Source organism: Leucopleurus acutus (genome assembly GCF_964270905.1).
Source record: "Leucopleurus acutus genome assembly, chromosome: 1".
Lineage (NCBI taxonomy): Eukaryota > Metazoa > Chordata > Mammalia > Artiodactyla > Delphinidae > Leucopleurus > Leucopleurus acutus.
The window spans coordinates 92,532,720-92,560,481 of record NC_139142.1 but is presented as its reverse complement, the minus strand read 5'-3'; the positions used below and the strand labels follow the sequence as shown (position 1 = coordinate 92,560,481).

The 27,762-nt window shown below is 38.7% G+C and overlaps 1 protein-coding gene across 2 annotated transcripts in view; it reads right to left on the bottom strand.

The window, feature by feature from the left end:
- Positions 1-15,714, bottom strand: part of USP8 (ubiquitin specific peptidase 8) — a 59,902-nt gene extending 44,188 nt beyond the window's left edge. For both annotated transcript variants that reach the window (XM_082858985.1, XM_082858986.1), the window contains exons 1-2: positions 15,604-15,714; positions 3,146-3,314 (exon numbers count right to left, since the gene is read on the bottom strand). In XM_082858985.1, the coding sequence (XP_082715111.1) occupies positions 3,146-3,249 (104 nt within the window). In that variant the 5' untranslated portion in view covers positions 3,250-3,314; positions 15,604-15,714. The remainder of the gene's footprint in view (positions 1-3,145; positions 3,315-15,603) is intronic.
- Positions 15,715-27,762: the final 12,048 nt, after the last annotated feature.

Genomic DNA, 27,762 nt, shown 5'->3' with positions numbered 1-27,762 from the left:
ACTTCAGTAAAATAATTTGAGGGGTCTACGGCATTCATTTATTTTTTCTTTAAATAAATTTATTTATTTATGGCTGCATTGGGTCTTCATTGCTGCACGTGGGCTTTTCTCTAGTTGCAGAGAGCGTGGGCTACTCTTTGTTGCAGTGTGCTGGATTCTCATTGTGGTGACTTCTCTTGTTGTGGAGCACAGGCTCTAGGTGCGTGGACTTCAGTAGTTGTGGCATGTGGGCTCAGTAGTTGTGGCTCGCAGGCTCTAGAGCGCAGGCTCAGTAGTTGTGGTGCATGGGCTTACTTGCCCCACGGCATGTGGAATCTTTCTGGACCAGGGCCCGAACCCATGTCCTCTGCATTGGCAGGCGGATTCTTAACCACTGCGCCACTAGGGAAGTCCACTACAGCATTCATTCTAAGGACATTTTCCTGGTTTAACAGTCTTCAGAAAGCAAATTAATAAAACAGACATTTCTGCAAGAGGAATTCATTTACTTAGGACTAAAGTTTTGGCAACTAAGTTGTAGTGCCAATGCTAATACACAATATGCTTTATCAATAACTTATTTCTACAAATCAGTGCATCTTGTTTTCTATATTTTTCAAACTGTGCTCTACGATTGAGACATGGATTAGTGATGAAGTTGGTCAGGCCAAGGAACTAGATAGAACACCACACAAAGGAACAGGGCCAAACTGGTCTTTAAGACCAAAGATGGTCCTAAGGACAATTTCAGTCAGTGTGCATGCCCTGTTAAGCATGGCATCAAAGTTCCAGGATAGAGGTAAATCAAACCAAAGCTAGTAAGGAGATTCTCTAAGAGTTTAGGAGTGGGTACAACAGTCCTTAGGTTTTTCCAAATTTCTTTCATCATGATGCATGTATATCTCATGGGCCCATATGTAGCAGCAGGCCCAGCTGAGATGGCTGCAATGTCACTGTGGGTCCAGTGAACCAGCCAAATATCCTAAAAGGATTCTAGCATTCTCTAGAATAGTGCTACATGTTGTGGTGGTACATTTAGGCCAACATACCACTTCCTGTGGGATCAGGGTAGTCCTAGAGCTAAACCAGACATTGCTAAAACAGATTTATCTGTTTTAAGATTAGATGAAGCTCTCTGAGAAAGCTTCAAGGTGGTTTTACCCTTCTCACTATTTTCTATTTGAAAATCATTCAATGTGAGTTAAACAGCACTACTTTCTCTATCACCCCATCAACATTACCAACTAAGCTCAAGAAGTAGGCCAATCCCTCTCTTACTCTTCCTATCCCTTCCCCACCCAAAGATCTTTTCAAAAGCCCATTTTATACTTAGTAATGTTTACAAATATTAGTGCGTAAAATTAGTTCGTAAAAAAATTCTGGGATTTTCTTTCCTGACCTTCTTTAAAGTTCTTACTACTCTCCTGTCTTCATCCTTAATGTTTTATTTCCTTCCCATCTTGTTTATTTCCTCTAGAAAATGACTCATAAAGATGTTCCTGTGCAAACACAGGTTTAAGATGCCTCTTCACAGGTTCATTTGGGATCATACATATCATTTTTTAGAGCCTCACGTTTATCTCCAGCCACAGAACACCTGTTTCCCCCGATTTCTAAAATCTGCTTACCTCAAGTGTAGAACACCTGTTTTCCCTGATTTCTAAAATCTGCTTACCTCAAGTGTAGGGTGTAAGGCTGGCTAGACCCACCTTTCTTTCTGAAACTCTTACTCCCAGCTCTATAATAATATAGTTATATATCTCTAAATCTTCTCCTTTGTTGGTCAAAATAAATTCAGAGGAAAAGTTCCCCTATTGTCTCCTGTCCCTCCTTAACAGAAATAAAACTATCAACAAGTTAACAATTTTAGTGATATCCCATTTTTATAGCAAAATAACTTCCAGTAAATATCAAAATAGCTGGACCTTTCCATCTCTATTATATTTTATCTCAGGACAAATTCTGCAACTGTTATCAGGAAAGTATCATCTCTAGCCTCTACCTCAACATGTAGTCTACCCCAACATAGATAGACTACATGCCCTCAAAAATAAAAATACATAAAATAAATCATTAGGGGACTTTCCTGGTGGTGCAGCGACTCCACACTCCCAATGCAGAGGGCCTGGGTTTGATCCCTAGTTAGGGAACTAGATTTCACACGCATGCCACAACAAAGATCCCACGTACCGCGACTATGACCCGGCACAGCCAAATAAATAAATAATAAAACAAACAAACAAGACTTAAAAAAAAAAAAAAAGAGGATATATAAGAATCCGCCTGCCATTGCAGGGGACATGGGTTTGATCCCTGGTCCGGGAACATGTCACAAGCCGTGGAGCAACTAAGCCCATGCGCCACAACTACTGAGCCTGCACTCTAGAGCCCGTGCGCCACAACTACTGAGCCCGCGTGCCGCAACTACTGAAGCCCGCGTGCCTAGAGCCTGTGCTCCACAACAAGTGCACCACAACGAAGGGCAGCCCCCATTCACTGCAACTAGAGAAAGCCTGTGTGCAGCAATGAAGACCCAATGCAGCCATAAATAAGTAAAATAAATTTTAAAAAATCATTAGGTTAAAACTTCATGTCAAATTGGTATAAATACTTTGCTGAATACTGCATAAAAAATACGTATCTCTTCTTTTTTAATCAAAGACTATGCTAGAACCAGATCTTATATGTGAAATACACAAGGATAAAAACGATCTTTAATTAAGAAGTACTTTTACACTGTTTTAGGAAAAGACATTAACTGTGGCTGAATGAGTTTTGTAGAATCCTTGCAGTCTTCACCTCTTAAACTTATGATGTAGCATACTGTCCAGAAAACAGATAATATGCTTATTAGCAGAATATATATGTGTTCTGCCAAGATAAAATTAAGAACTTCTCTAACTCATTTAATAAAATGGAAATGAACTAAAAGTTAACAGTTATCCCCCACTTTTCAAAAGTTCACTTTACACCACTTTGCTTTTATAGAACACCTAAGTACCTTTTTTACTAATCGAAAGAAATACAGAGGCGATTTTTGCTTTCATGAAAAAAGTTGTTTCCTCACTTTATGCCATTTTGGCTTACAAAAGGCTTCATAGAAACACTCTACTTTTGAATAGTGGGGGATACCTGTATATGACTCAAATTAGCAAAGTATACACACTTCCTAGTGCTTATTTTCTCTGGTTTAACTTCTGTCTTCTTATTGAGGTCTTTTAGTGAAGAACTGAGGTAGAGTTCTTTAGGAACTGAAGCCACAGCAGGCATGATGAATAATCTTTACTTCTCCACTTTCACAATGGATGGTGTACTTCATTAAAAGTAGTTCTTTTCTGAAACAAAATGAACACAAATAATCCCATTAGTTTTCCTCATTAACAATAAAACAAGTGAGCAGTTTAAAAAACAAACAAACAAACCTCCTAAACTGTGTCCTTTGCTAACAAGAGTTAATTTTCAATTATCTTGAATATTTATTTTCAGAGTTCAATATACAGGGTATCAATAAACAATCTACTTTCCCCTCCAAATTTTCATTAACGAAATGAATTAGTTTGTATCATTTTGCATTAAGTATTAGGAATCTTTCCTGTCAAAGGAACAGAATAATAAAAGCTTTTATATTTTTCTTCTGTTAAATCTGCATTAACGTATAGTTTACAAATAGAAGGAAGTTTCATTTAAAAATATTTCTTTCTCATCAGTTTACAAAAGGAAACAAGTTGCGGGGAGGGATAGCCAGGGCACATTATATGAAGCTGGGGATGTATGAACATGTTTCTGGTAGAATACACCCAAATACTTTGGTTTACTTTGAAAAGGTCTTTGATGTTTCATGACATTCTTTGTTTTCTCATCTGCTCTGGTAAATTCTGACTGGGAAGATTGAGGTAGTAAAAAAAAAAAATGAAGAAAGGCTAGGTATGTAACAATTAAGGGGTGTGTGTGTGTGTGTGTGTGTGTGTGTGTGTGTGTGTGTGTGTGTGTGTGTGTGTGTGTGTGTGTGTGTGTGTGTGTGTGTGTGTGTGTGTGTGTGTGTGTGTGTGTGTGTGTACCTATGCAGGGATGCATATAGATGGGGCAGATCAGCGGAGCACACTAAATGGGAATCTTGGCAAGATCATAAGTGTCACCAAATGAAAACTTCAGGAACCCAAGTAAATTTATACAAGGTCTTCAGTTGTAAAGAACTAATTACAATTTGAATAAAGACTGCATTAATACATTTAAGAGATTACAACATTTTTTGATACAGCCACTATGGAAAACAGTATGGCGGTTCCTCAGAAAACTAAAAATAGAATTACCGTATGATCCAGCAATCCCACTCCTGGGAATATACCCGGTCAAAACTATAATACAAAAAGAAACATACACCCCTGTGTTCATAGTAGCACTATTCACAAGAGCCAAAACATGGAAACAACCTAAATGTCCATTGACAGATGAATGGATAAAGATGTGGTAACATATATACAACGGAATACTCAGCCATAAAAAAGAACAAAGTGATGCCATTTGCAGCAACATGAATGCAACTACAGATTATCATACTAAGTGAACTAAGTCAGAAAGAGAAAGACAAATACAATATGATATCACTTATATGTGGAATATAAAATATGGCACAAAGGAACCTATCAACAAAACAGAAACAGACTCACAGACATAGAGAACAGACTTGTGGTTGCCAAGGGGGAGTGGGGGAGAGAGAGGGATGGACTAGGAATTTGGGGCTGGTAGATGCAAACTATTATATTTTAAATGGATAACAACAAGGTCCTAATGTATAGCACAGGGAACTATATTCAATATCCTGTGATAAACCATAATGGAAAAGAATATAAAAAAATAATGTATGTATGCGTAAAATTGAGTCACTTTGCTGTACAGCAGAGACTGGCACAACACTATAAATCATCTATACTTCCAATTTAAAGAAAAGAGAGATTACAACTTTTTTTCTATCACTTATTTCCACTACCTTAATGCTCTTCATCCTATCAGTTCACTATTATTAGACGAATGGACATCAATGAACATTGAATCCTAAAATGCTGAGTAAGGTACAACTTTAGGGGCGAAAAGGCTTCTGTTCACCTATGTGAAACTCCAAAAGCACCCCAATTTGCTTTGATTCTTGTCACATTTTATATTAAATATTAATACTTTCTCATTTCTTGATTAGGTATATAATTCATCAACAATGCACCACCAAAACAGCTAAGAGCATCCATTACAGAATATGATAGGGATCCCCTGGATTTCCTCATACTTATACAGACAACAGTATTGAGTGTCTTACCTTGTAAAAAACCATTATGTTACATGTTAAAGACACGAAGGATACATAAGAAGTGGTCCCTGACCTTCCAGAATAAACAGTTTAACAAGAGAACATTCCCTACTCCCCCATGCTCACCACCTCCTCAACCCCTGCTTATCCCCCTAAAGCTGAGTGAAAAAGTTGACACGTGACACCATTTGCAAGAAGTTTTAAAACAAACTAAACTGAGCGATATATTGCTTAAGGATACAAATCAGATAAATTTATAAAGGTAGGAAATGGTAAATATAAAATTCTATTTCTGGAGAGGTAGAAGATACAATAAGGGAGGCACACACAAAGAGCTTCAGCGATATGTAAGGTTTTATTTCTCAAGTTGGGTGGTATGTTCACATATGCTCAGAGATGACTGTTTTATGTATTTATTGAAGTATAACTGATGTACAACATTATATGTTGCAGGTGTACAATATAGTGATTCACAATTTTTAAAGGTTATATTCCATTTATAGTTATTACAAAATATTGGCTATATTCCCTGTTGTACAATATATCCTTGTAGCTTATTTTACATATAATAGTTTGTACAGATGATCATTTTATTATCAGGCTTTTATAACATAAAATAATATGTAATATACTTAATGTATTTCATCAAAAATTTTTAAAGAAAGCAATTATATAACAATGCAAATATGAATAAATTGTCTACAAATATGAAAAGAATACCCAGAGAGATGTAAAAGTTAGGAAGTTATGGTTGAAACAAGCAAACATAAAATATATATGTTTTTAAATACTCATTAAGAAAAAAACAGATTTGGAATATTTTAAGAGCCTAGTATATATAACCTCGTTGAGCACAGCTTCCATACAGTGGTGTGAGTGGAAGCAAGAGTACAAGCATTAAGGAATAAAGAAATGGAAGTAGACTGTAGATAACTTAAAAAAAAAATTGGCAATGAAAAAGAAAATGATGGGATAGAGTGGTGTTTCAGGAACATGATTTCTACTGAAACATAAGCAGTTGAGAAATAATACTTTTGACTAAGGGAAAGCACAGTAAGGCCAAGAAACTAACTTTTCAGGAAGGTGCTTAAGGAAACTTGAGTCCTTACTGATGCCACAACAGACACCATGGTGGCAGAGGGCAGGGGATGTTGGAGCTTGGACTATTAAGGAGGGCTAAAGGACAGTAAGATAATAGTAACAAGAGCTATTCCTGACTTTTCTGCCCCCACCTAGCTCAGCTAGGATCTTAAGCTTACTCAACCACAATAAGCCAACATATGCTCCCCTGATATAGGCTAGCTCTTGAAATGTAATTTCCAAAAAGACCAGTGATTTTTTACTGGCAACACTAAATGTACTAAGATAAGGATTAATGCCAGAGTTAGGCAGAGTGACCTCATACCAGTCTGACAGTATCTGTTTTTCCTACTCTATCCTTTACCTGCATCTTAAGTATTAGTGGTCTAACCACAGGACATATATTCAAAAAGTCAGGTAGAGTCTATTTTGTTGATTCATGACAATTAGGTTTCTTGGTTGGGAAAAGAAAGCTATTTACTTGAACCCTCTAAAATGAAGGTCTAGAATATGTCTCAGTCAAATCTTTTTCTCATCATTACCTTTAAAGCTTGGATCTTTAAAAGACAAAAGAATATAAAAACTATATATGCTACCTAGGCAACTTAAAATAATAAATCATTAGCTATTTCAAAGTTAAATTCCATTCAAACATTCATAGGCATCCTACTGTACAGAAGACATTGTGCTCCCAGGAACTCAAAAATTAGATGTGATCCATTTCCTCACAAAGTTTAAAAAACTAATGTGAAAGAGAAAGTTGTAAGCAGTGTTAATACAACATGTATTATATCAAACTATAAAGAGTTACAAATAATGTACAATAAGAAAAATTAACAAGATCAAGTATGACTAGAGGGATCTTGTGAGGCATCATGGAAGAGATAGCATTTCTGTGAGTCTTGGTGAGAGAAGGCTTTTGATGGAGATGAGAAAGAGTTTGAGGAAAATGTCAAGAAAGTAAAGAACATCTTTAGGAACTAGCTAGTATACAGAATCAACAAGGATTTGCTAGGCAGTAAGGCCTGAAAAATAGTCTAGGAACAGATAAATGGAAGGCTGTGAATGTCACATTAAAGCATTTACTTTGTTTTCTAAAGGTAACAGAGAACCAGAGCAGGATTCTAAGAACAGAGTTATATGATCTAAACTAACAGTACAAGGTTAGGCTTTAAAAGACTGGAGATAAGGAAGACATTAGTTACCCATAATAATGATCCTAAGGAAAGATGATGAAGGTCAGAAGTAGGGCAGTAGAGATGGAATGGAGGAGGCAGACAGATACTAGAGACACTGCAAAGGTAGAATGACAGGACTCCGATTGAGTGACAACCGATCAGACACACCAATGGAAACTACAGGGATAAGATTATGATACAACAAAGTTTTAATGAGGGTTTCCAGGAAAAAGATTGTGCTTTTTTAAAGTTACTTTTTCTGTCCTTATTTGATTTTTGAGAACAGCTGAAATAAAGAACTTGCTCTGATAATGTCATGAAAGGACCACAGTTGTTTCCATTTTCCTTCATTAAATTATACGTTATGCTGTCAAATAAGATGCCTGGTGTTAAAAATACTTCCAGCATTGCCTTAATTGCTATTTTAGCCTCTACAATCACATATACTTCTGCAGAAATCAAAGCACAAGGTAAAGGGTATTTTTCCTTAATCATATGAGAAAGCAAAGAATACATATCCAATTTAAATGTATGTAAACTTTAATGTATTAAATTTTTGATAAGTCATTCTGCTGCATTTTGCCATTAAAGAAATTTCAAAAGAGACTGGCATAAAATAACTTAAGGCCAGAATGACTGAATGGATTTACAATTTCCTTATTTTGGCTGCAACAGTAAAAACAAACCCACTGATACTTATACAGGAATGTTCAATAACTACAGAACTCAAATAATTTTAAAATCTATTTGTTTAGCTCTAGAACTAAATACAACATATAACCCACTAAAACTATGTTATACTTCAAAAAGGATTGTAAGTACAAAAAATAAAATAACTAAGTATATGTAAGAAAAAGTTCTCCTAAAAAAAAAAATTTAAGATGTGTAAACCTGATAAAGATTTAAGAACAACAGCTTAATCAAACAGCAATGCTCCAAAAATGAAATACAGGCAGTGCTGAAAAACGAGCTGACAATAGGGAGAAAATGGAAGGCATATATACCCCCCTCTCTCTCTGACATTTTTCTGATCCTTCCAAAGAAAGGAGTAGAGATTGGATGACCTGAACTACAGAGTGATGACTAAAAAGCAAAAAAGTAAAGATTGAAGTTTGTTGTCATTCAAACTGGTCCTGATATCTTAACTAGGACCTCACACCAGCCACTGCCAAGGTTGCTGGCAACACTGAAAGGAAAGCAGTTTGTCCTTGTTGGCCATCCATCATCTCATCTCACCCCATCTCTGGCCTTCAGATAGCAACAGTATTCACTACATCATCTGACTATCTTAAATTTCGTATAATCCATTCTATACTCATTCTAGTTAAAATGCCACAGACAAGTAAGTACTGATGAAATAATCTGCTTTAAAGCAATCCTAAAGTTAAGGCTCAACCCTTTTAAGAATTCATCACTGCTAAAACAAACCTCTAGTATTTTCTGAGTATCTACTATGAGTCTAGTGACAATACCAGTGTTTTTTTAAAATCCCTTTAGAAGGTCACAATCACCATTAAAAAAACAAAAACTAAAAAAACCTGAAGAGAAAATATCAGAGCATGTCACACATAGTAAGGTTAAAACTGTTTCATGAAACTTTAGTTTTGGCTGTGTACCCGTGTATGCACATATAGAACACTGGGTATAAATGTGAAATGTCTATAGATTACAATTGAAAGTGTAAAACTCCTGCAGAGCAATGCTACTCAAGTGTGGTCCACAGACCAGTGCTGGTTGAGGAACTGTTGGTTACCAGCCTGTGATAAAATAAGCTTATAACAGAATGTAAACCTATTAAGCACACTGAATTTTTCATAGCAGCAAGACTTTCTTTACAAAGAAAGCAATGTACTGATTTATATTCTAGCACAAGCTGCAAGACTATAAGAGACTGGCTACTTTGAGTAACACTGCTCTAGGGAGATAGACTATCACAGGGCTTCTGATCACAAATACCTTAGTTTATCAAGACCAAATTAATACTCATTAAATAATAAGCCAACAATTAATTCCTACACTGTACATTAATACGTGACTCCAGTCACTGGGAAGTCAAAAGGAGGGAAAAATTCACTGTAACTTGGAGCGAGGGGAGAGCTTCTTCCAGCCCAGAGTGTACTCTTTTGTGCTGATCCCTCGTCCTGTAAAAACCAACTTAAGTTCCACCTCTTCCATCCTTGATGGTCCCAGTTCTTGGAGTTTATTTCTTTTTTTAAAATATATAAATTTATTTATTTAATTTTTGGCTGCATTGGGTCTTCGTTGCTGCGCGCGGGCTTTCTCTAGTTGCGGCAAGCGGGGGCTACTCTTGGTTGCGGTGGCTACTCTTGTTGCGGAGCACGGGCTCTAGGCGTGTAAGCTTCAGTAGTTGTGGCTCGCGGGCTCTAGAACGCAGGCTCAGTAGTTCTGGCGCACAGGCTTAGTTGCTCCACGGCATGTGGGATCTTCCCGGACCAGGGCTCAAACCCGTGTCCCCTGCATTGGCAGGCAGGTTCTTAACCACTGCGCCACCAGGGAAGCCTTGGAGTTTATTTCTTGATCTAAATCCTATACTATCAATATTTGTTATCGATAGCATTCCTTTAGTACAGAATTTGGATCAAATGACAATTATGACTAGGCTTTAAGATACTCATACCTCATAAGCATGCAGTTTCATGATGCTGTGATAGAGACAGAAACCGGCCCTAAGGATAGGAGTTAGCTATGAATAGAGTGAGAAAGGAGGGCATGCCAGAAGAGGAAATCAACACGAACAAAGACACAAAATGAGAAATCAGTATGGGAAGGTAATAAGAAAAATAAAGAATGCTATAGGGATTATTAGGAAATAATCAAATAAAATCAAGGGATTATACTAACATGTCTTTATAAGTCATAACTCTAACATGCTAGATCTCTAACATCTACCTTAGTAGTCCTTATAGTCAACCCTTAATAACTGTTGCCTAACAATAATAAATTCTATTAGGTAAGGAAATGGAATTACACGATGGAGGACTTTTGAAGCCACCCAAAATTGTTTATATTTAATTCAGCGGGCAATAAGAAACCAGATCTTGAAGGGAAAATGGTATCTCTGGGCAGGTCAAAGTGGGGATATGCAAGACAGATTTGAAGGAAACAGGAACAAGGGAATGATACTTTAGAAAAGAATAACTAGCAGGCCATGGCAAAAAAGAACACAGAAAGGTAGAAATGTGCTTTGACTGAAACAGTATTTTCTCTCTTGAGTATACACACACACACACACACACACACACACACACACACACTTTCAACCCTGAGAAATGTGAAGAATGGTAGTGCTGTTAACAAAAATAAAAAGTTTAAAAAACTGATCAGTTTACAGCAGCATTTCTCAAATTGGGCACTACTCACATGCTGGACTGAATAATTCTTTGTTGTGGGGTTGCCCTACACATTGTAGGATGTGTAGCAGCATCCCTGGCCTCTACCCACTAGATGCCAGTAGTATCCACCCTTCTCCAGTTGTGACAACCAAAACTGTTTCCAGACATTGCCAAATGTCCCCTGGGCCGGGGGGTCAAAATTACCCCCAAATAAGAACCACTGATTTACAAAAAAATTTGAACATGTTGAGTGTATGCAAAAGGAATAACATCTAAAGAAGGATGCCTTGATAGAGATGTAAATATGTAATCAGACATCAGGTTTACAGAAAGACCAGATATTAAATCAACTATTAAGGTGTTAATGTTACTTCGATAATCCTCAGTGTTTTGGGAGACAACAAAGTATTGATATTGAAATAATATGCTATCTAGGATATAGTTTAAATAATTCTATTCTCTTCACTTTTATGTATATTTTTAAACTTTTGTAACAGTTTTAAAAACATAAACATCATTTACACTAGTAACTAAAATCAGGAGAATGAATCACTAAGAAAATGAGATCTTGTTTCTCTACAGCTGACAAGATACCTGAAGGGCTCAGAACTTGGGGGGTGGGAGTGGTTCTTAAAGCAGGAAAGAAACACAGAATGAAGGAAAACCAGGAAAGTGCAATATCATGGAAACCAAAGAAAAAGAGAAGTCCAAAGTTACAAAGTTCTTACAATGCTAAAAAGAAAAACAGAGTAAAATAACTAGCCCTAGTTCTGAAGAGTGATTAAAAACCAGCTTCAATGTGGTAAACATTTAGAATACCTACATCTGTTCAAAGTGTAGCACTGGGGCCTGTAGGGGATACAAAGAATATACCTCCTAACGGAGTTTCTACCTCTTAGGATGAAAGATGAGTACACAGTGGTAATACAAAGCAAAGTACCATATTACAGGCACTAACGTACCATGCCCAAATATTTTGGTTTTATTAAGGACCATTCCCAGAAAAAACACGAGGGTAACTGTTTTACACAATAGGTGTCTATCTACCTATATAACCTTGATCCATTTCTTATCTCCTCTTCCTCTTTATCTCTTTAATTTTTTTTTTTAGCAGATGCAAAATTGATGAGCTGGGAACCCAACTGTACTTAGTAAGTACCAAAAAAAGAGCTATGGTTCTCAACCCTAGCTGTATATTAGAATCACCTACAGAACTTTAAAAAAATATTGATGCCCAGGACCCATTCCTAAATGGTTCAATCAGAATCTCTGAGTGTGAGACTTGCACATAGGTATTTCTATAAAGCTCCTCAGGTGAATTCTAGCGTGCAATCAAGACAGGGAACCATAGGCATAAAGAATGGATATAAGCATGTTACTAGAAGCAATAAAACACTATGAAGATGACAGTTAGTTTTCAGCTGAAATCAACATTTTTTTAAGGTAGAATTTTATTTTTTTTAATTAATTTATTTTTAACATCTTTATTGTATTATAATTGCCTTGCAATGTTGTGCTAGTTTCTGCTGTATAACAAAGTGAATCAGTTATATGTATACATATATCCCCATATCCCCTCCCTCTCACCCTCCCTATCCCACTCCTCTAGGTGGTCACAAAGCACTGAGCTGATCTCCCAGTGCTATGCAGCTGCTTCCCACTAGTTATCTATTTTACATGAAATCAACATCTTAAGTTATATAACGCCCAACCTACCAAAATTATGAGAAATCATTTAAATTTTTAATATTTTGTAATTAAGAAATTAAAAACCCCAGGATTCCTACACCCACAGCTTTTCAATTTGTTTTGAAATTGGTATTATAATGCATAATAATTTCATTTTACTACATTACAAAGACATCAGGTCAAATGTTATATGATATTACACGCAGAATCTAAAATGATACAAATGAACTTATTTACAAAACAGAAATAGACTCACAGACACAGAAAACAAATTTATGGTTACCAAAAGGAAAGGGGGTACGTAGGGATAAATTTGGAATCTGGGGTTAACAGATACACCCTACTACATATAAAATGGATAAACAATGAGGACAACAAGGACCTATGGTATAGCACAGGGAACTATATGCTACATCTTGTAATATCCTATAATGCCAAAGAATCTGAAAAAGTATATATATATATATGACTGAATCACTTTACTGTACTCCTGAAACATTGTAAATCAACTATACTTCAATTTAAAAAACAAGAAAGACATGCAGGTTCACATCACTGTTGGTACATTTCAGAGAATTTAGTATTATGAAAGACTAAACTGTAATGTGTTAGAAGAGGCAACGTTTAGCTATCTCAACACTAACTTTATTCACTGTACATGAGTACTGTGTTACTTGAATTAGTATGGTTATAAATGTTATTACAAATAAGTTTAACATAACAGTTCATCATTTACTAATAAATTTTATATTATAAAAGTATTATAAAAGTCTTAGTCTCATTTTCTACTTATTATCATACAACTCTGGGCAAATTCCTTAAATCCTCCACCACAACCACTGCCACTGCTCAGTTTATTATCATCTGCAAAATGGGAATAATTCATCTGCTTCTATAGAGTTTTCAAAGGTGTCAATGAAAAAATATATACAAAAAGTGCTCCGAAAATTATAACATGCCATGAAATGGCTAAAGAAATCAGAAGCGTAACTTATTCTGCATTTACTATTATAACCAAACATCAGTCAACAAAATTATGGTAGGCTAAAGATGGCCACAAATTCTTTGGCATTCTCCTCTTCAAAAGGTCTATCATTTGGTTGGGGGAGGGCTCTGACTGCCCTAACCAATACAGAATGTTGGAAGTAACGCTGTGCCAACTTCTGGGTCCAGGCTTTTAAAAGACTTTAAGAGAAAGCTTCCACTTCCTGACCCTTCAAACACTTGTCTTGGAACTCAGCCTCCATGCTACGATCTGTCCAAGACACATGAAGAGGCTATGTTGTAAGCACTCCAGTTGAACTCCAAGCCAACATCAATTGCCATCCATGGGAATGAGCCATCTCGGATGTCCTGCCCAGCTGAGCTTTCAGATGACTCCAACCCTAGCTGGATATCTGACTACAAATACATGAAACCCTCACCGAGAACCAACGAGCTGAGTCCAGTCAGCCCACAGAAACATGAGATAATGAATTATAGTTTTAAGCCACTTTGTTTTAGAGTGATCTGTTATATAGCAATAGGCAACTGGGACAATGACCAAGATTAAAACAAAAAAGACTCAATAATATCTAATTTTATTAACACTTCATATTTAATAGACACTTTTTTCCCTTTCATCTCTACAAAATAAGTACATTTTTATGTAGAAAATGTTCATAATAAAATATAATGCTAGACATTTTATGGGAAAAAAATCTGATGTACTGACTCTCTTACTTTACAAAAGCCATTTTGGTTCTTTCCCATTATGTTCACGCTAATAAACAAATGACCATAATGACTGGCAAAGTTCAAGTAAATATATTAAACATTAAATTCTAGAAAGACATCTTTAAAATATTTTTGTTTTTCTCACGCATTGTTTTCTCAAAATCAATGCATACCTATGTGCAACTAATATAAATTTATATCATTAATGACAAGTTGTTGTTATTATAGAGTCCTTACCATCTAATTTAAAAGATGCACCTAATGTGTCACAAGAAAAGGAATACACATTTCAACATGTTAAAGACATAGCACAACCTATGGAACCTTTCAGACAGACTGGTCCAGTACTCTGGAATCACGAGAAACGATCTAAATCCATCATGAAAGACATTCAACAATGAATCTGAAACAGAATCTGCTGAAATGCAAAATCTGCTTACATAGCAAAGCCGCAGAGCAAGCCTAGAAGAGGAACACTTCCCCAACAAAAATCACCTGACATTTTTCATGGCTGCAGTAGAAAGTACATAGGATGCTTGCTGACGTAGAGAGAGTAAAATCCTTAGTTCGGCATCCCCTACAGCTGAAACCCTCAGGGCTCTTAACAAATATTAAATTCCTTAGACTCTGCAACACCCTTGTCTTCAGGTAAATATTTTGTTAGTGATTAGGGACTTGCTCCAAGGTCACAAAATGAACTGGAGGCAAGAAATAAACCGAGAAGTGTGGTCTGCAGCTTTAAGTACAAATTCAGGGTTCTGATAATTTCCGAGGTGAAATTAACTTGTCCCACAACTCTAGGAGAAAGGCCACGTTTTAGGAAAGACAAGCTTTTATTTGGGGAAGTCACAGTTTTAACTCTGATGCGCTCGCAGGTTCTTTAAACTCATACCTGGACTTCACTACAAGCAAGTTTGACTGGATCAGAGGAGGGATTGGAAAACACTCTGAGAGGTTGTATTAAGGCCTGGGAATGTAGCTCGACGGGCAGAAAATCTGAAAACGGAGGCAAGAGGAAAGAGGTCAAAGTCGGTCTGAGTGTCCAAGTAGGTGGAAGAATGGTCAAGGCCACCTTCTAAGACCGGAAAAACCGGAGCCCACACGGAACTCGCTGGGCAACCCTAGGTGGGTAGCGGGAAAGACTCGAGGTACGGCCCTACCTCCAAAAGCCGATTCTATGTTCGGGGTGGTCCCACCCCCTCCGAGGACACGGCTTGTCTCCCGGGTGACCAGCAGCTGGTGGAAGGAAAGGGGTTCACTAAGGACGGATTCCCGACGAACAAAGGCCAGGACCCAGTCGCGCACTCACCTTGGCGCCGGGCGCGCTAATGCCGGCCTCCTCGCCAAAGGCCCATCTCCCACCAACCCGAAGAAAAATCTCTATCCCGACGGAAGTCAGCTCAGCTCATCCCTCTTTCCCAATTTGCACTGCGTTGCGACGCGTCGCGTCTCTGACGTCACGCAGGGGCGGGGCTGCGCGGCGCGCGCGCGCGTGCCCTTGACTATTTGCTATTTCCCAGCTTCATCCTAGCCTGTGAGGGCTGCGCGGGAGGGCGAAGGAGGGCCGAGGAGGACGTTTTGGATGGACGGTCTGGGTAGTGTCCAGGCTACACTGAGCTGGGGCGAGCTTGTCCGCCTGTCCCCTGCACCCTGCATTTCTCGGGCTTAGTTCTGTCACCCTGGTGTTACTCGCATCCTGGGTCTTGCTGTGAAGGAAGCAGGGCTGCTCTTAACGCCTTAGCTAAGCCTCTTCCTCTTCAGGTTGGAGATTTAAGGCAGACTAGAAAAGGGATTTGAATCTCAAATTCTGATTAAAAGTTTAACGTTCTCCGAAGCCACGCCTCTGGTAAGAGAAGAATAGACACAGTTCTAAAGCACATTATATATACACATACACAGTTAAAAGCCCAATCTTACAGAAACAAAACGAGAGGTCTGAACTTTCTCGCGAGGTGATTCTTTGTAGGTGATTGAATGCTCCGATTATCTGTAAACATAAAGTTGCTTGGATGGAGTTGCGGGCCATGGTCACTAAGTCCCCAGGGACAGTCCAAGTGTCTCAGGGATGGAAAAGCTGGAAGGCGAGGTCTAGCAAATGCGTTAAGTGAAAGTGTGTGTCACATAGGTGTTCAGTAAACGTGTAATGAATAAATGAAAGGACCTAACCCAATAGTGTTTCACATACAGTGGTCTTTTCATTAATGGTAATTTCCTTTCCATCACAATGAAATACCTGCAAAAATATGGTAGCTCTTTATACCTATGCTATACACTATTTTCCCAAAGGATTTAAGACATATAATATGAAATATACTATACTACCTGAGACTACTAACTAGGAAGCCTTAGCAAATTTTTCATAACTAAGGGGAAAAATTGCGTCCATCTTTCGAGGGTGGATCTTAAGAAAGTAAATTGGTTATTGGTTGTTTGCTTTTTTTTGTTTGTTTTTGGTCTGCTGAGCATCTTGATGAATTTGAGTATGCAAAGAAAAATCCAGAGTTTAGTTTGGGAGTAGGAACCAAACAAAGACAGAGGAAGAAAAGTTCTCTGAAGACAATCTTGGAGAGGGAGGATCCTAGGAATGTGAGGTGATAAAGAAAGATCGCAGCCCATAAGAATGAATCAACCAGTGAAGAGTCTCCTATGGTGGGATGGCAGAAAGGTTTTAATAAATAGGACTCTTTAACATTAGTTATTTTTGTTGCTCTGATGTAATTGCCCCAATCCCAATCCCATCCTCCCAGTAAGTGGAATTCCCCAACTTCCCTAAAGCATCAGTCAAGTTTGCTAAAACATAAGTCATTTGCGTGCATTTTTTGAAAACTAAGAAGTTCCCACATGTGGGTCGACAGGTGTGGGAGAGAAACCAGGCACAAGATGACAAGATGATTCCAAAACTGAACTGAGTTAGTGAAAGCAGGAAAAAACAAAACATTCCTGGGAAATTCACAGAAATCTGGGGACGGGCTCTGGACTTTTCAAAATTAGTGGAATGAGAGTTCTTAGGAAGCAGGGTTACCTAGACGAAACTATGCTTATTGAATGGAATTATAAACCCTAACACTTGTTCAAATTTGTACTGTAACAAACCAGGTGGCAGTATCTATGGTACCCAGGCCATCCAGCATAAGCAGTAGTCCAAAATGTATTGAACCTGATTCATCCTCCATCCATTCAACAAGTATATGATGAATATGTATACTATGCCAGGGATTATTTTGGACTTGGGTTATAAAGTCCCTCCTCAACAGAGAGCTGACTTACATTCAGATGAGCGAGAAATATGATAAGCAAATACATACACACATCAGTTTGAACAACATGAGTTTGAACTGCCCAGGTCCACTTAAATGTTAATTTTTTTCGATAGTAAATACTACAGTACTACACAATCTGACATTGATTGAATCTGTGTTTGCGGAACTGAACTGGCGGATCCGGAGGAACCTGGGATATGGACGGCCGACTCTAAGTTATACTGGAATCTTCAACTCTGCAGAGGCTTGGTGCCCCTGGTCCCTGTGTTGTTCAAAGATCAACTGTATACTATGTTAGGTGTTGTTAAGTGCTAAAAAGAAAAATAAAACAGGGTAAACGGCCAGCAAAGACAGTGGTATTTTTGGTGAAATAGGGAAGAGCTCTCTGACGAAGTGACATTTCCATAGAGCATTTAGTGAAAAGAGGGAGAGAGCCATGGATACCTGTGGGGGAAAAGCATCCAGGCAATGGGAGCAGCACAGGTGAAGGCAGTGAGGGAGGAAAAGGAGAGTGTGCTGGAGGGACAGCAAGGAGGACAGTATAGTTAGCATAGGGTGAATGAGTGGGATTGTGATAGAAGACGATCTCAAAGGGGTGGGGAGAGAATAGAGCACAGATTATATAGGCCTTGTAAGCCAATAAAACATGTTTATCCCAAAATAACACATGAAGTGAATCACAAGTTAATATTTTATGAGAAAATTTAGCTTTCATATATATAATAAAATTTACAACATTATGTACAAATATTCATCCCAATTATCTTTTAGCCAAAGCACAAGTGTCTTGTGGTTTTTTTTATTAATCAATTATTCTTTTCTATTCATCTGGGTTTTATTTCCTAAAATCATAATGATCATCGCATTGGGCCAGTTGCATGGCCCATCAAACATTTTATCTCTAGGGAATGCATCACCAGAAAAGGGGTGGTAAGTCTTGGCTATTCTCCTGGATATCAACTTCAAAGTTTAGGCAGTCACCACTCTTTGCACTTCACTAAGACTCTACCAGATTGGTTTATCTTAAGTTGTAAAAAATTTGCTATATCACCACTTAAGGTGATTTGAGTTCTTTTTGTTTTTAATGTGAAGTTATACTTCTATTTTCTTTTAAAAAAATTTATTTGGCTGCATCGGGTCTTAGTTGTGGCATGCGGGATCTTCCGTTGCAGCACGTGGGCCCTTAGTTATGGCACGCAAGCTCTCAAGAGTGCGGGCTCAGTAGTTGCAGTGCGTGGGCTTAGTTGCCCTGCAGCATGTGGGATGTTAGTCCCCTGACCAGGGATTGAACCTGCGTCCCTTGCATTGGAAGGTAGATTCTTAAGCACTGGACCACCAGGGAAGTCCCTATACTTCTATCTAATTGGCCTAAACTTAATAAAGTTTTAGAGATATATCCTCATTCTATGATTTCAGGGTTTAATGAACAACTATACTTACTTTTTTCAACCCTTAATGATTTTACAGATTTAGGTCTTCTTTCCTTTCTCCCTTTGATTTTCTATCTAAACTGGTTATTATGTTCTTCAGTGGTTCCCCATTGTAATGTTGTCTTCTGGATCTTCCTGCTTCCATTAGATTTTCCTTGCAGAAAGATATTTCCTTGTAATACTCAGAATACAATAATACAAATGGTGATGCACATGGTTTTATCCCAAAAAGATAAAGTTTTCAGTTTGTTGATCCTATCACAGAATTTTCACCTACTTGACTGAGGTCATCAAAGAGTTACTTAAACTTCTTAAGAATTGTCTGCAGTTTTGTCATGCTAACTCTAACTGGCCGAAAGAGAATCCCATTCAATAACCATAGGAACTGTTGAGCTATCAGTGTATTGAATTGAGATCATAGAATCAACACACATGCTTAAGCCTTTTCTACATATTTACAAAAAAAAACTTATTAAGCTTTCGATATAACAACATTTTAATGAAGCACCTAATTTAAAGAAGACACTTTTTAAGTCAAAATTCCAAAAAAGTCTTTCTGTAATTTATTCCCATTTATACAACTCTTAACTATCTAAAGTGATGTAATGTCTATGGGAACAGGAGTATGATTTTTGATGTGGTATTTACGTCTTCCAAATTATAGGTAAATATATTAAATAATACATGCCCAGTGGTTCAAACTTCAGTATTATCAAGCAATATGTGGCTTGAATAAACACAACAACAATGCAGACCCAAAACAAAAATTTACAGACTCTGGGCTAGTCCAATGCTTGGGATGCCCCAGCTGCTAGCCAACACATGGAGAGTTGTGCCTGGGCATGGCACAACTGGAATGCACTTTGGGAAATGTTCTGGATGAGGGATCCCAACCCCCTGCCTCATCACATACTTCTAGAGGAGTGGAGAGGGAGCAGGGATCACCCAGCCAATTTGGAAAACTAAGCTTTTCTATTGGGGTTACAATTTTATCGGTTTAAAAAACAAGGTTTTTGAGACCAATCGCCTGTGAAGTTTTCCTTATCAATTCTAGTTTCTGCCTGAGCCTTTAGAGCCACCCTGCTGAGCTAGCTTGTTGCTAGGCTGCAGAAAGAGAATGAGAGTACCCAGGTTATCCAGCAGACAGACTAGTGTATCTTTACTCAAGTGTGCATAAGAACCAACCTCTAGTTTACACTTAGTAGAAAAGGAAAAGGAACAACAAATTTGCGTTTAAAAATATCTGTGGTGATACTGATGCTGGCGGTCATGAATTCCCCCTGAAGAAATGACAAAACATTCTCTTTAATCTGAATTTACTTTTGTAATAGCTGTCTGTGAGAAATCGTATGGAAGATTTTTGAGATTTTAACTAGAGGATGAGATTCTTTATACATTACTGGGGAGTATATAAATAATCTTGTCTCTGCAATATTTTAAAATTCTAAATCCATCAGTATGTCATTCTATAATCTGCTAAGTGCAGAGGTACAATGCACAAGCCTTTTTTTTTTTTGCGGTATGCAGGCCTCCCACTGCTGTGGCCTCTCCTGCTGCGGAGCACAGGCTCCGGACGCGCAGGCCCAGCGGCCATGGCTCACGGACCCAGCCGCTCCGCGGTATGCGGGATCCTCCCAGACCGGGGCACGAACCCGTGTCCCCTGCATCGGCAGGCGGACTCTCAACCACTGTACCACCAGGGAAGCCCTGCCCAAGCCATTTTTAATGGTCCTTTTTGTGGCTGAGATGTGTAAAAATAGGGTGCCATTCTGGTTGATGTTTCTTCCATGTCAGTTATTCTGCTAGAGTTTTATTACAAAGGTGTGAGTATATTGCATATATAGATATGTAGAAAGAGTAAGAACATGCATCCTCTCAGTGGGTCATATTAGTCTGTGAACTGGGTAAATATCTCAGTGATTATGCAGTACCTCTATAGAGAGGTGAGCATATTTTAGAATGTAATAGAGTGGGTGTCTCTGCCTGTCTTTGTATAGTATATTCACAGGTAAAAATGGGATGACTGGATGAGCCTATTTACCAGTCTGTGTCTAGGAGTGTGATGATTTGGGATAAGGGAAAAATGCATAAGTAGATTTTTTTCCCCACTGCTTCATGATTGGACTGTATGGAAAAGATCAAATGATTTATACTTTTATGGATTTAAAAGTATAATTAAAGGATTATAACTAATGCCTGGTACATAATTGGCCCTCAATGAATATGCTACCTGACTGTAAAGGTGGCTGGCACCTAAGAGGAAAAATTGAGGAATGGTTTAATACCCTTTAATAGACTCCATCAGCAACCACCCCCCTTTGTTCTTTAATGGGATCAGTTAACATTTTTATCAGTATTTTGGTAAAGTGACATGTAAAAGCAACTTTAAGCCTGTCCTTCCAACAGTTCCAGTGCTCCCTCCTGTACACAAACTGTGGAACCGCCAATGGCTCTCTGACTCACTGACACGTGTTGCCTTTGAAATAATCTTGCTTTCTTTCTGCAATTTGTTTTTCCACAATTAATTTAGTTCTTCTATCTAGTAGTAGCAAGACAGACAGACAAGGTCATTTTTAATCCCTCCTCTGACTTATCATGGTATTTGAAATGCTACCATTAAAGATTAATTTCTTCATATGAAAATGGAGCATCTCTGAAAAAACCTTCCTTCCTAGTGTTAAACTAGTTTCCCATATCAGGCAGCCTTCTATTAAAGAGAGAATTAAACAGAGGACAGGTAAATTTTGATAGGATTTGGAAAGTGAAGATAAGAAGATGGGAGTATTGTGAGAACCAAGGTTTCATTGAAGGCTTTGGGCAGCTGAGAGGCAGCACAAGGAGATTTGAACATATGAACTCCTCCCTACCAAAGGAGAACACATGGGTGCACAACGGAAGTTACATGGGCTAAAGCTCCCCGCTTTTTTTGTTTATAAACAATTTATTCAGTTTATTGTACTTAAGTTCACGGCTAAATGCACAGAAACAAGCAAGGTATTCCTGGGTTAATACAGGATCCAGTGGGGTTACACGGCACTGAGGGTCAAGTCCAAGGAGAGAGCACTAAGGTTTCAGAGTCAGACCAGGCCAGAGACCCTGAGCCAAGGGTGGGCGAATGTCCCGCTACTGACAGTTGCTTTCTTCTAACATCTGGGCATACTGCAAGGCATGTCTTCAACACTACATCATTTCATTGATTTCAGGGGAACAGATATTAAAGAAATGGAATGCATGTCCTCGTGCATCTCAGCTGTTGTTGCTTTGTAAGTCACATACTAGCATGTGAGCAACAATTTTATAATATTCCAGTAACAGTGGGCCACAGAGTGATAAAACCTGTATGTTTCTCCCTCAGTGCTTCCTTGCCTGTTTTTATTCCTACCTGAATTCCCACCCTCAAGCCATCTGCCTTGATGTTCAATATCTCACATATATAACAGAGTTTTCTCAGGTGACAACAGCTATTTCCAAAGCAGCATCTTGTGCAGAAAAGTTTATGACATCAATAAAGTGTCTCTGGGACTTCCCTGGTGGCGCAGTGGTTAAGAATCCGCCAGCCAATGCGGGGGACACAGGTTCGAGCCCTGGTCTGGGAAGATTCCACATGCTGTGGAGCAACTAAGTCTGTGCGCCAGCACTACTGAGCCTGCTCTCTAGAGCCAGCGAGCCACAACTACTGAGCCTGTGTGCCACAACTACTGAAGCCCATGCGCCTAGAGCCTGTGCTCCGTAACAAGAGAAGCCACTGCAATGAGAAGACCCCGCACCGCAACGAAGAGTAGCCCCTGCTCGATGCAACTAGACAGAAGCCCGCGCGCAGCAACGAAGACCCAATTCAGCCAAAAATTAATTAATTAATTAATTATTTTGAAAAAAGAAAGTGTCTCTAGTTAGCTATCCTCTGGGAAAAGAGTCATCCACCGCTGGCTAATGCCTAATTGAACGTATAATTTAGAAGGCAGATTTAGGAAGTGGAATATGGTTAAAAATAGGAAACAAACTCCAAAAAGCTATGTCTATGAGGGCCAGATAACAATGAATTCACAAATGGTCTCACTTGAACACTACAAAATTGTTGCTTACACAATAATTAGAAACATTAGACTCCACAGCTGATAACATGCAAACTGTAGGTTAAAAATCTTTGTCTATAGGATGAGATGGTCGGAGTCTAGCTCAAACCTTCTCTAACCCCCATGAAAAATGCTGAGTTGGAAGGGAAGTCACACCACCTACAGCATTTCAAAGACAAGAAAGACCTGTTAGGATATAGAAGGTGCACACACAATATTACACTTTTAATTTTAAAGGGCATCTTGAGTTCTATTTATCACTTTTCTAAGTTTATGTGTCAGGAACCGACTTAAGGACATTTTACTGGGATTTAACTTTTTGGCAAAATAGAAACTTTGTTTATAGCCATGGTTCTATAAAAATGTTTAAAAGGAGTTATTTCTAATTAAAATAATATTTTTCACAAGTGATACATAACAATAACAAGAAAGTAAACATCTTCATAACTAACATAAGAGTAGAATCTCTCTTCTTTTCTTGTAGTCAAGCCACATGGCTTGCAGGATCTTTGTTCCTGGTCATTGAACCCACACCTTCAGCTGTGAAAGCGCGGAGTCCTAACCACTGGAGCGCCACGGAATTCCCAGAACCTCTTTACTAGCATCTTATTTTAAATACAGCAAAAGAGTCAGTAGAGCTTATGAACAGAAGTGGGTTCTCTTACAGGGAATCAGAAAAATAGTGAAATAAGGCAGAGCCTGTTTTTGTCACAGATCTGTTAGGCAGTAATGTTCTTTCTGGAAGGCACAAGTGGGCAATCTTTTTTTTTCTTTTTTTAAAAAATAAATAAATTTATTTATTTATTTTTGGCTGTTGGGTCTTTCTTGCTGCGTGCAGGCTTTCTCTAGTTGCAGTGAGAGGGGGGTTACTCTTCATTGCGGTGCACGGGCTTCTCATTGCAGTGGCTTCTCTTGTTGCAGAGCATGGGCTCTAGGCACGGAAGCTTCACTAGTTGTGGCATGTGGGCTCAGTGGTTGTGGCTTGCAGGCTCTAGAGCACAGGCTCAGTAGTTGTGGCACACGGGCTTAGTTGCTCCGCGGCATGTGGGAATTCCCCAGACCAGGGCTCGAACCTGTGTCCCCTGCATTGGCAGGCGGATTCTTAACCACTGTGCCACCAGGGAAGCCCCACAAGTTGGCAGTCTTATTACCCAAAGGTTTAAAAAGTGGTTCTGAAGATAATGTCATATGAATAGGTAAACTATGAACTTCTCCAGGCCACAGCCCTCTTATTTATAAAGTGGAGACATTAATGCACTACCCGACTGAAGCTAAAGGTATTTTGAAGTCCATTCCAACTCTAGGGTTTATTATTCTCCAACACTCATAGAGTCATGTCTTCCTCTGAGAGTTGTTATCTATCACCACCCATCTCTCTTTTAGTCCTAGGCTACTAGTGTTCTAAATCCCATCCCCTCATGCCTCCTCAGGAACCCTGCTTTGTCAATTACCCTTTTTTTCTTATAACTTCTATCTCTGTCTCTCTCTTATTGCCCTTTCCTCTCTGAACATGAACATGTTCTTCTATCTTAAACACATACCTCCCCCCAACTTTTTCCATCCCATATCCTCCTTTACCATCACTCTCTTACCCTTTTTCCTTTCACATGCAAGATTCCTTCACATTCTTAATAGAATGCTTAAATTCAGGGTCTCTCTTTCCTCACCTCTCTCTCAGGAGTAACTCTTCTTGCTGAGGTCACCAGGGATTTCCTAAATGCAAGATCCAGTGAAGACATTTCAGTCCTTATCTCCCTTGGCCTTTCTCTAGCATCCATTCTAACTCTCTCCTCCCTTGATTTCTGTGACTTTATACTCTCTTGGTACCTCTCCAACTTCGTGGATAGCTCCTTCTCAGTCACCTTCAAAGATATCACTTTCTTCATCCACCCTCTCCCTAAGATGTTGATGTCTCCCATGGTCCACCCTCAGTGCTCTCCCCATCTCACACTGTTACTCTCTGCAGGAAATTTCATTCATTCATAATTTCAACTACTCCTTGGCTCTAAGTTATTCAGCCCAATACTCCTTCCAGATCTCCAGATACATAAATAAATATATAAACAGCTCACTAGTCACCTATGACTGTATGTTTCCCCATTGTGACATTTAATTTTATTTGTTAACTTGGCTAGATTACAGGTGTTTTTGTAGATGTGATTAACATTTTTTAAACCACTTTATTGAGGTATGAATGGCATACAAAACAGCACGTATTTAATGTATACAACTTGATGAATTTGGAGATAAGTATATGCCTGTGAAACTATCACCACAATCTATGCTACAAACATACCTTACCTCTCTAAGATGTTCTCCTTGCCTTCTTTATGATTATTAACTTTTTGCTAGTGTATGATACGGACAATTATAAGATCTACCCTCTGAGTCAAATTTTAGGTATACAACACAATATTGTTAACTACAGGCTCTATGCTGTATAATAGATCTCTAGGACTTATTCATCTTATGTAACTGAAACCTTATATCCTTTGATCAAAGGAGTACATGGTACCCTTGTGCCTTCTTGCTTCCTCCCCTAACCAGCTCCTGGCAATCACCATGAGTTTGACTATTTTAGATTCTTCATATAAGTGGTGTCATGGTTTGTCCAGATGTGACTAACATTTACACAATCAGTTGACTTAAAGTAAAGCAGATTACAATCCATAATATGGGTGGGCCTCATCCTCATCCAATCAGTTGAAGGCCTTAGATGCAAAAGACTGAGGTTTCCCAAAGAAACTAAAAGGAATTCTGCCTCTAGATTGCAACATAGAAATTCTGCCTGAGTTTCCAGCCTTCAAACTCAAAACTGCAACACCAACTCACCTGAATCTCTAGCCTGCCAGCTTGTCCTATGAATTTTGGACTTGCTAGCCTCCACAAATACATGATCCAATTCCTTAAAATCCTTTCTTCCTTCCCCCTCCCTCCCACCTTTCTTTCTTTCTTCCTTCCCCCCTCCCTCCCTCTCTCTCTCTCTCTCTCTTTCTCTATCTCCTATTGGTTCTATTTCTCTGGAGAACAGTGACTAATACACCCATCATCTATACATCATGTCTGAATCCCTTAGCACACCCACTTGAATCTTCATGATCTGACTGTCTTCAACTTATTCAGCCTCACCTGCCATTTTTATACATCCATCTTCTCCTCCTTTCATACTGACTCTTTGGTCATTCCCAGAGCTTGCCACACTTTTATACCTCTGTACCTTTGCATTCTGTTCATCTAGAAAACTTTTCACCCTTCAGAACACAGCTCAGGCTTCACCTAGGCTGTGAAGGAGGCAGGCAGAACAAGCAACTATGTTCCTATTGCACCTTGTACATAATAGTTCCTTTAAGCACTGGTCACATTATTTATGGAATAATTCCTTATAAATCTTTTTTTCCCTTCTTTTAAAAATCTTGTTTGAATTTCTAGCATCTAGTGTAGGGTCTGGAACATGGTAGGCAACTGGTGATCAAAAAATATTTGATTAATTGATAACTAAAACTTCTCTACTTAAGATATTAAATGGCTGCCCATCACTTTCAAGATAAAGCTCCCTCAGTGCAGCAGCAAAGAGGCTTTGTTTGTTTGTTTTGGCCACACCTGTGGCGTCCTAACCACTGGGCCACCAGGGAACTCCTCCCTCTCCAATCTTATTCCCCATCAGGTCTCCACAGCACTTGAATTTCTAGTCATGCTGTACTAGCTGCAGTTCTCTCAATAAGCTTAGCTTTCTTGCATGTACTTCTGTACCCTTTGTTCTCCTGGAATATTCTCCCTCTCCTGAAACCATTTGGCAATTCCCACTGTCCTTTTAATCTTCATATCAAGTTTTCTCTCTCCTCTGGACACTATTCTCACCCCCTCCTTGCTTTTGTTTCTGAGTTCCCTTAGCATCGCATACTTATCCTACTTAGTGTGATTGTCTGCTTCTTAGTCTACCAACTGCAGCCTATAAATCACAGTCTACTCCCCCTCCTATTCTGCAGCTCCTTCCTCTCACCAGGCACTTTCTGCTTTCATGCTGCCACCCTGTCATTCCCAGCTGACCCAGCCTACCTTCCTACTCTCCACCCCCAAGGCCATTCCTCTTCATGGACCTTTTGGAATCCATACTTCCCATCAAAATGAATCTTGCTATCTCAGTCTATCAGCCAGATGATCTGATGGTCTTGCAAAATATAATGGATGATCTGAAAATCTTCAAAAACATTGCCTTTGAACCCAGACCGTTCTGTTAATAATGTCTATGTCTTACCCCAAGGTGCACATTCCCCTTATTGGGACACAGAAGTGCTCTAGATTGTCTACAGAAGTTTCATAACATTTACTAAAAATGTCTTTAAATTTCATGTGTCTCTGCCAATTCTTTCTTGTTACATAATAGTATATTGTACACTCAATGTTTCTTCTTATGCCTTTTTCTTAGGCTTTCCAGGAAATATTTTTCCTACACAAATGGTATCAAACTGAAGAAACTAAATCTTTGGCCAATTGTAACAGAAAACCTCCAACCAAAGAAGATTGAAATCAACTGGAGTGTGCAACTTGACATGCATAAACTGAGAATCCTTTTTCACTTTTCTTTCCTTCTTTTTTTCCTCTTTCCTCCCTTCTTTCTTCCTCCCATTTACTCAGCAAGTATAATTCGAGGTCTAGAGCAAAGATTTCCTGGATGAAATGGCAGAGCAGCATAAGGTAATATTTA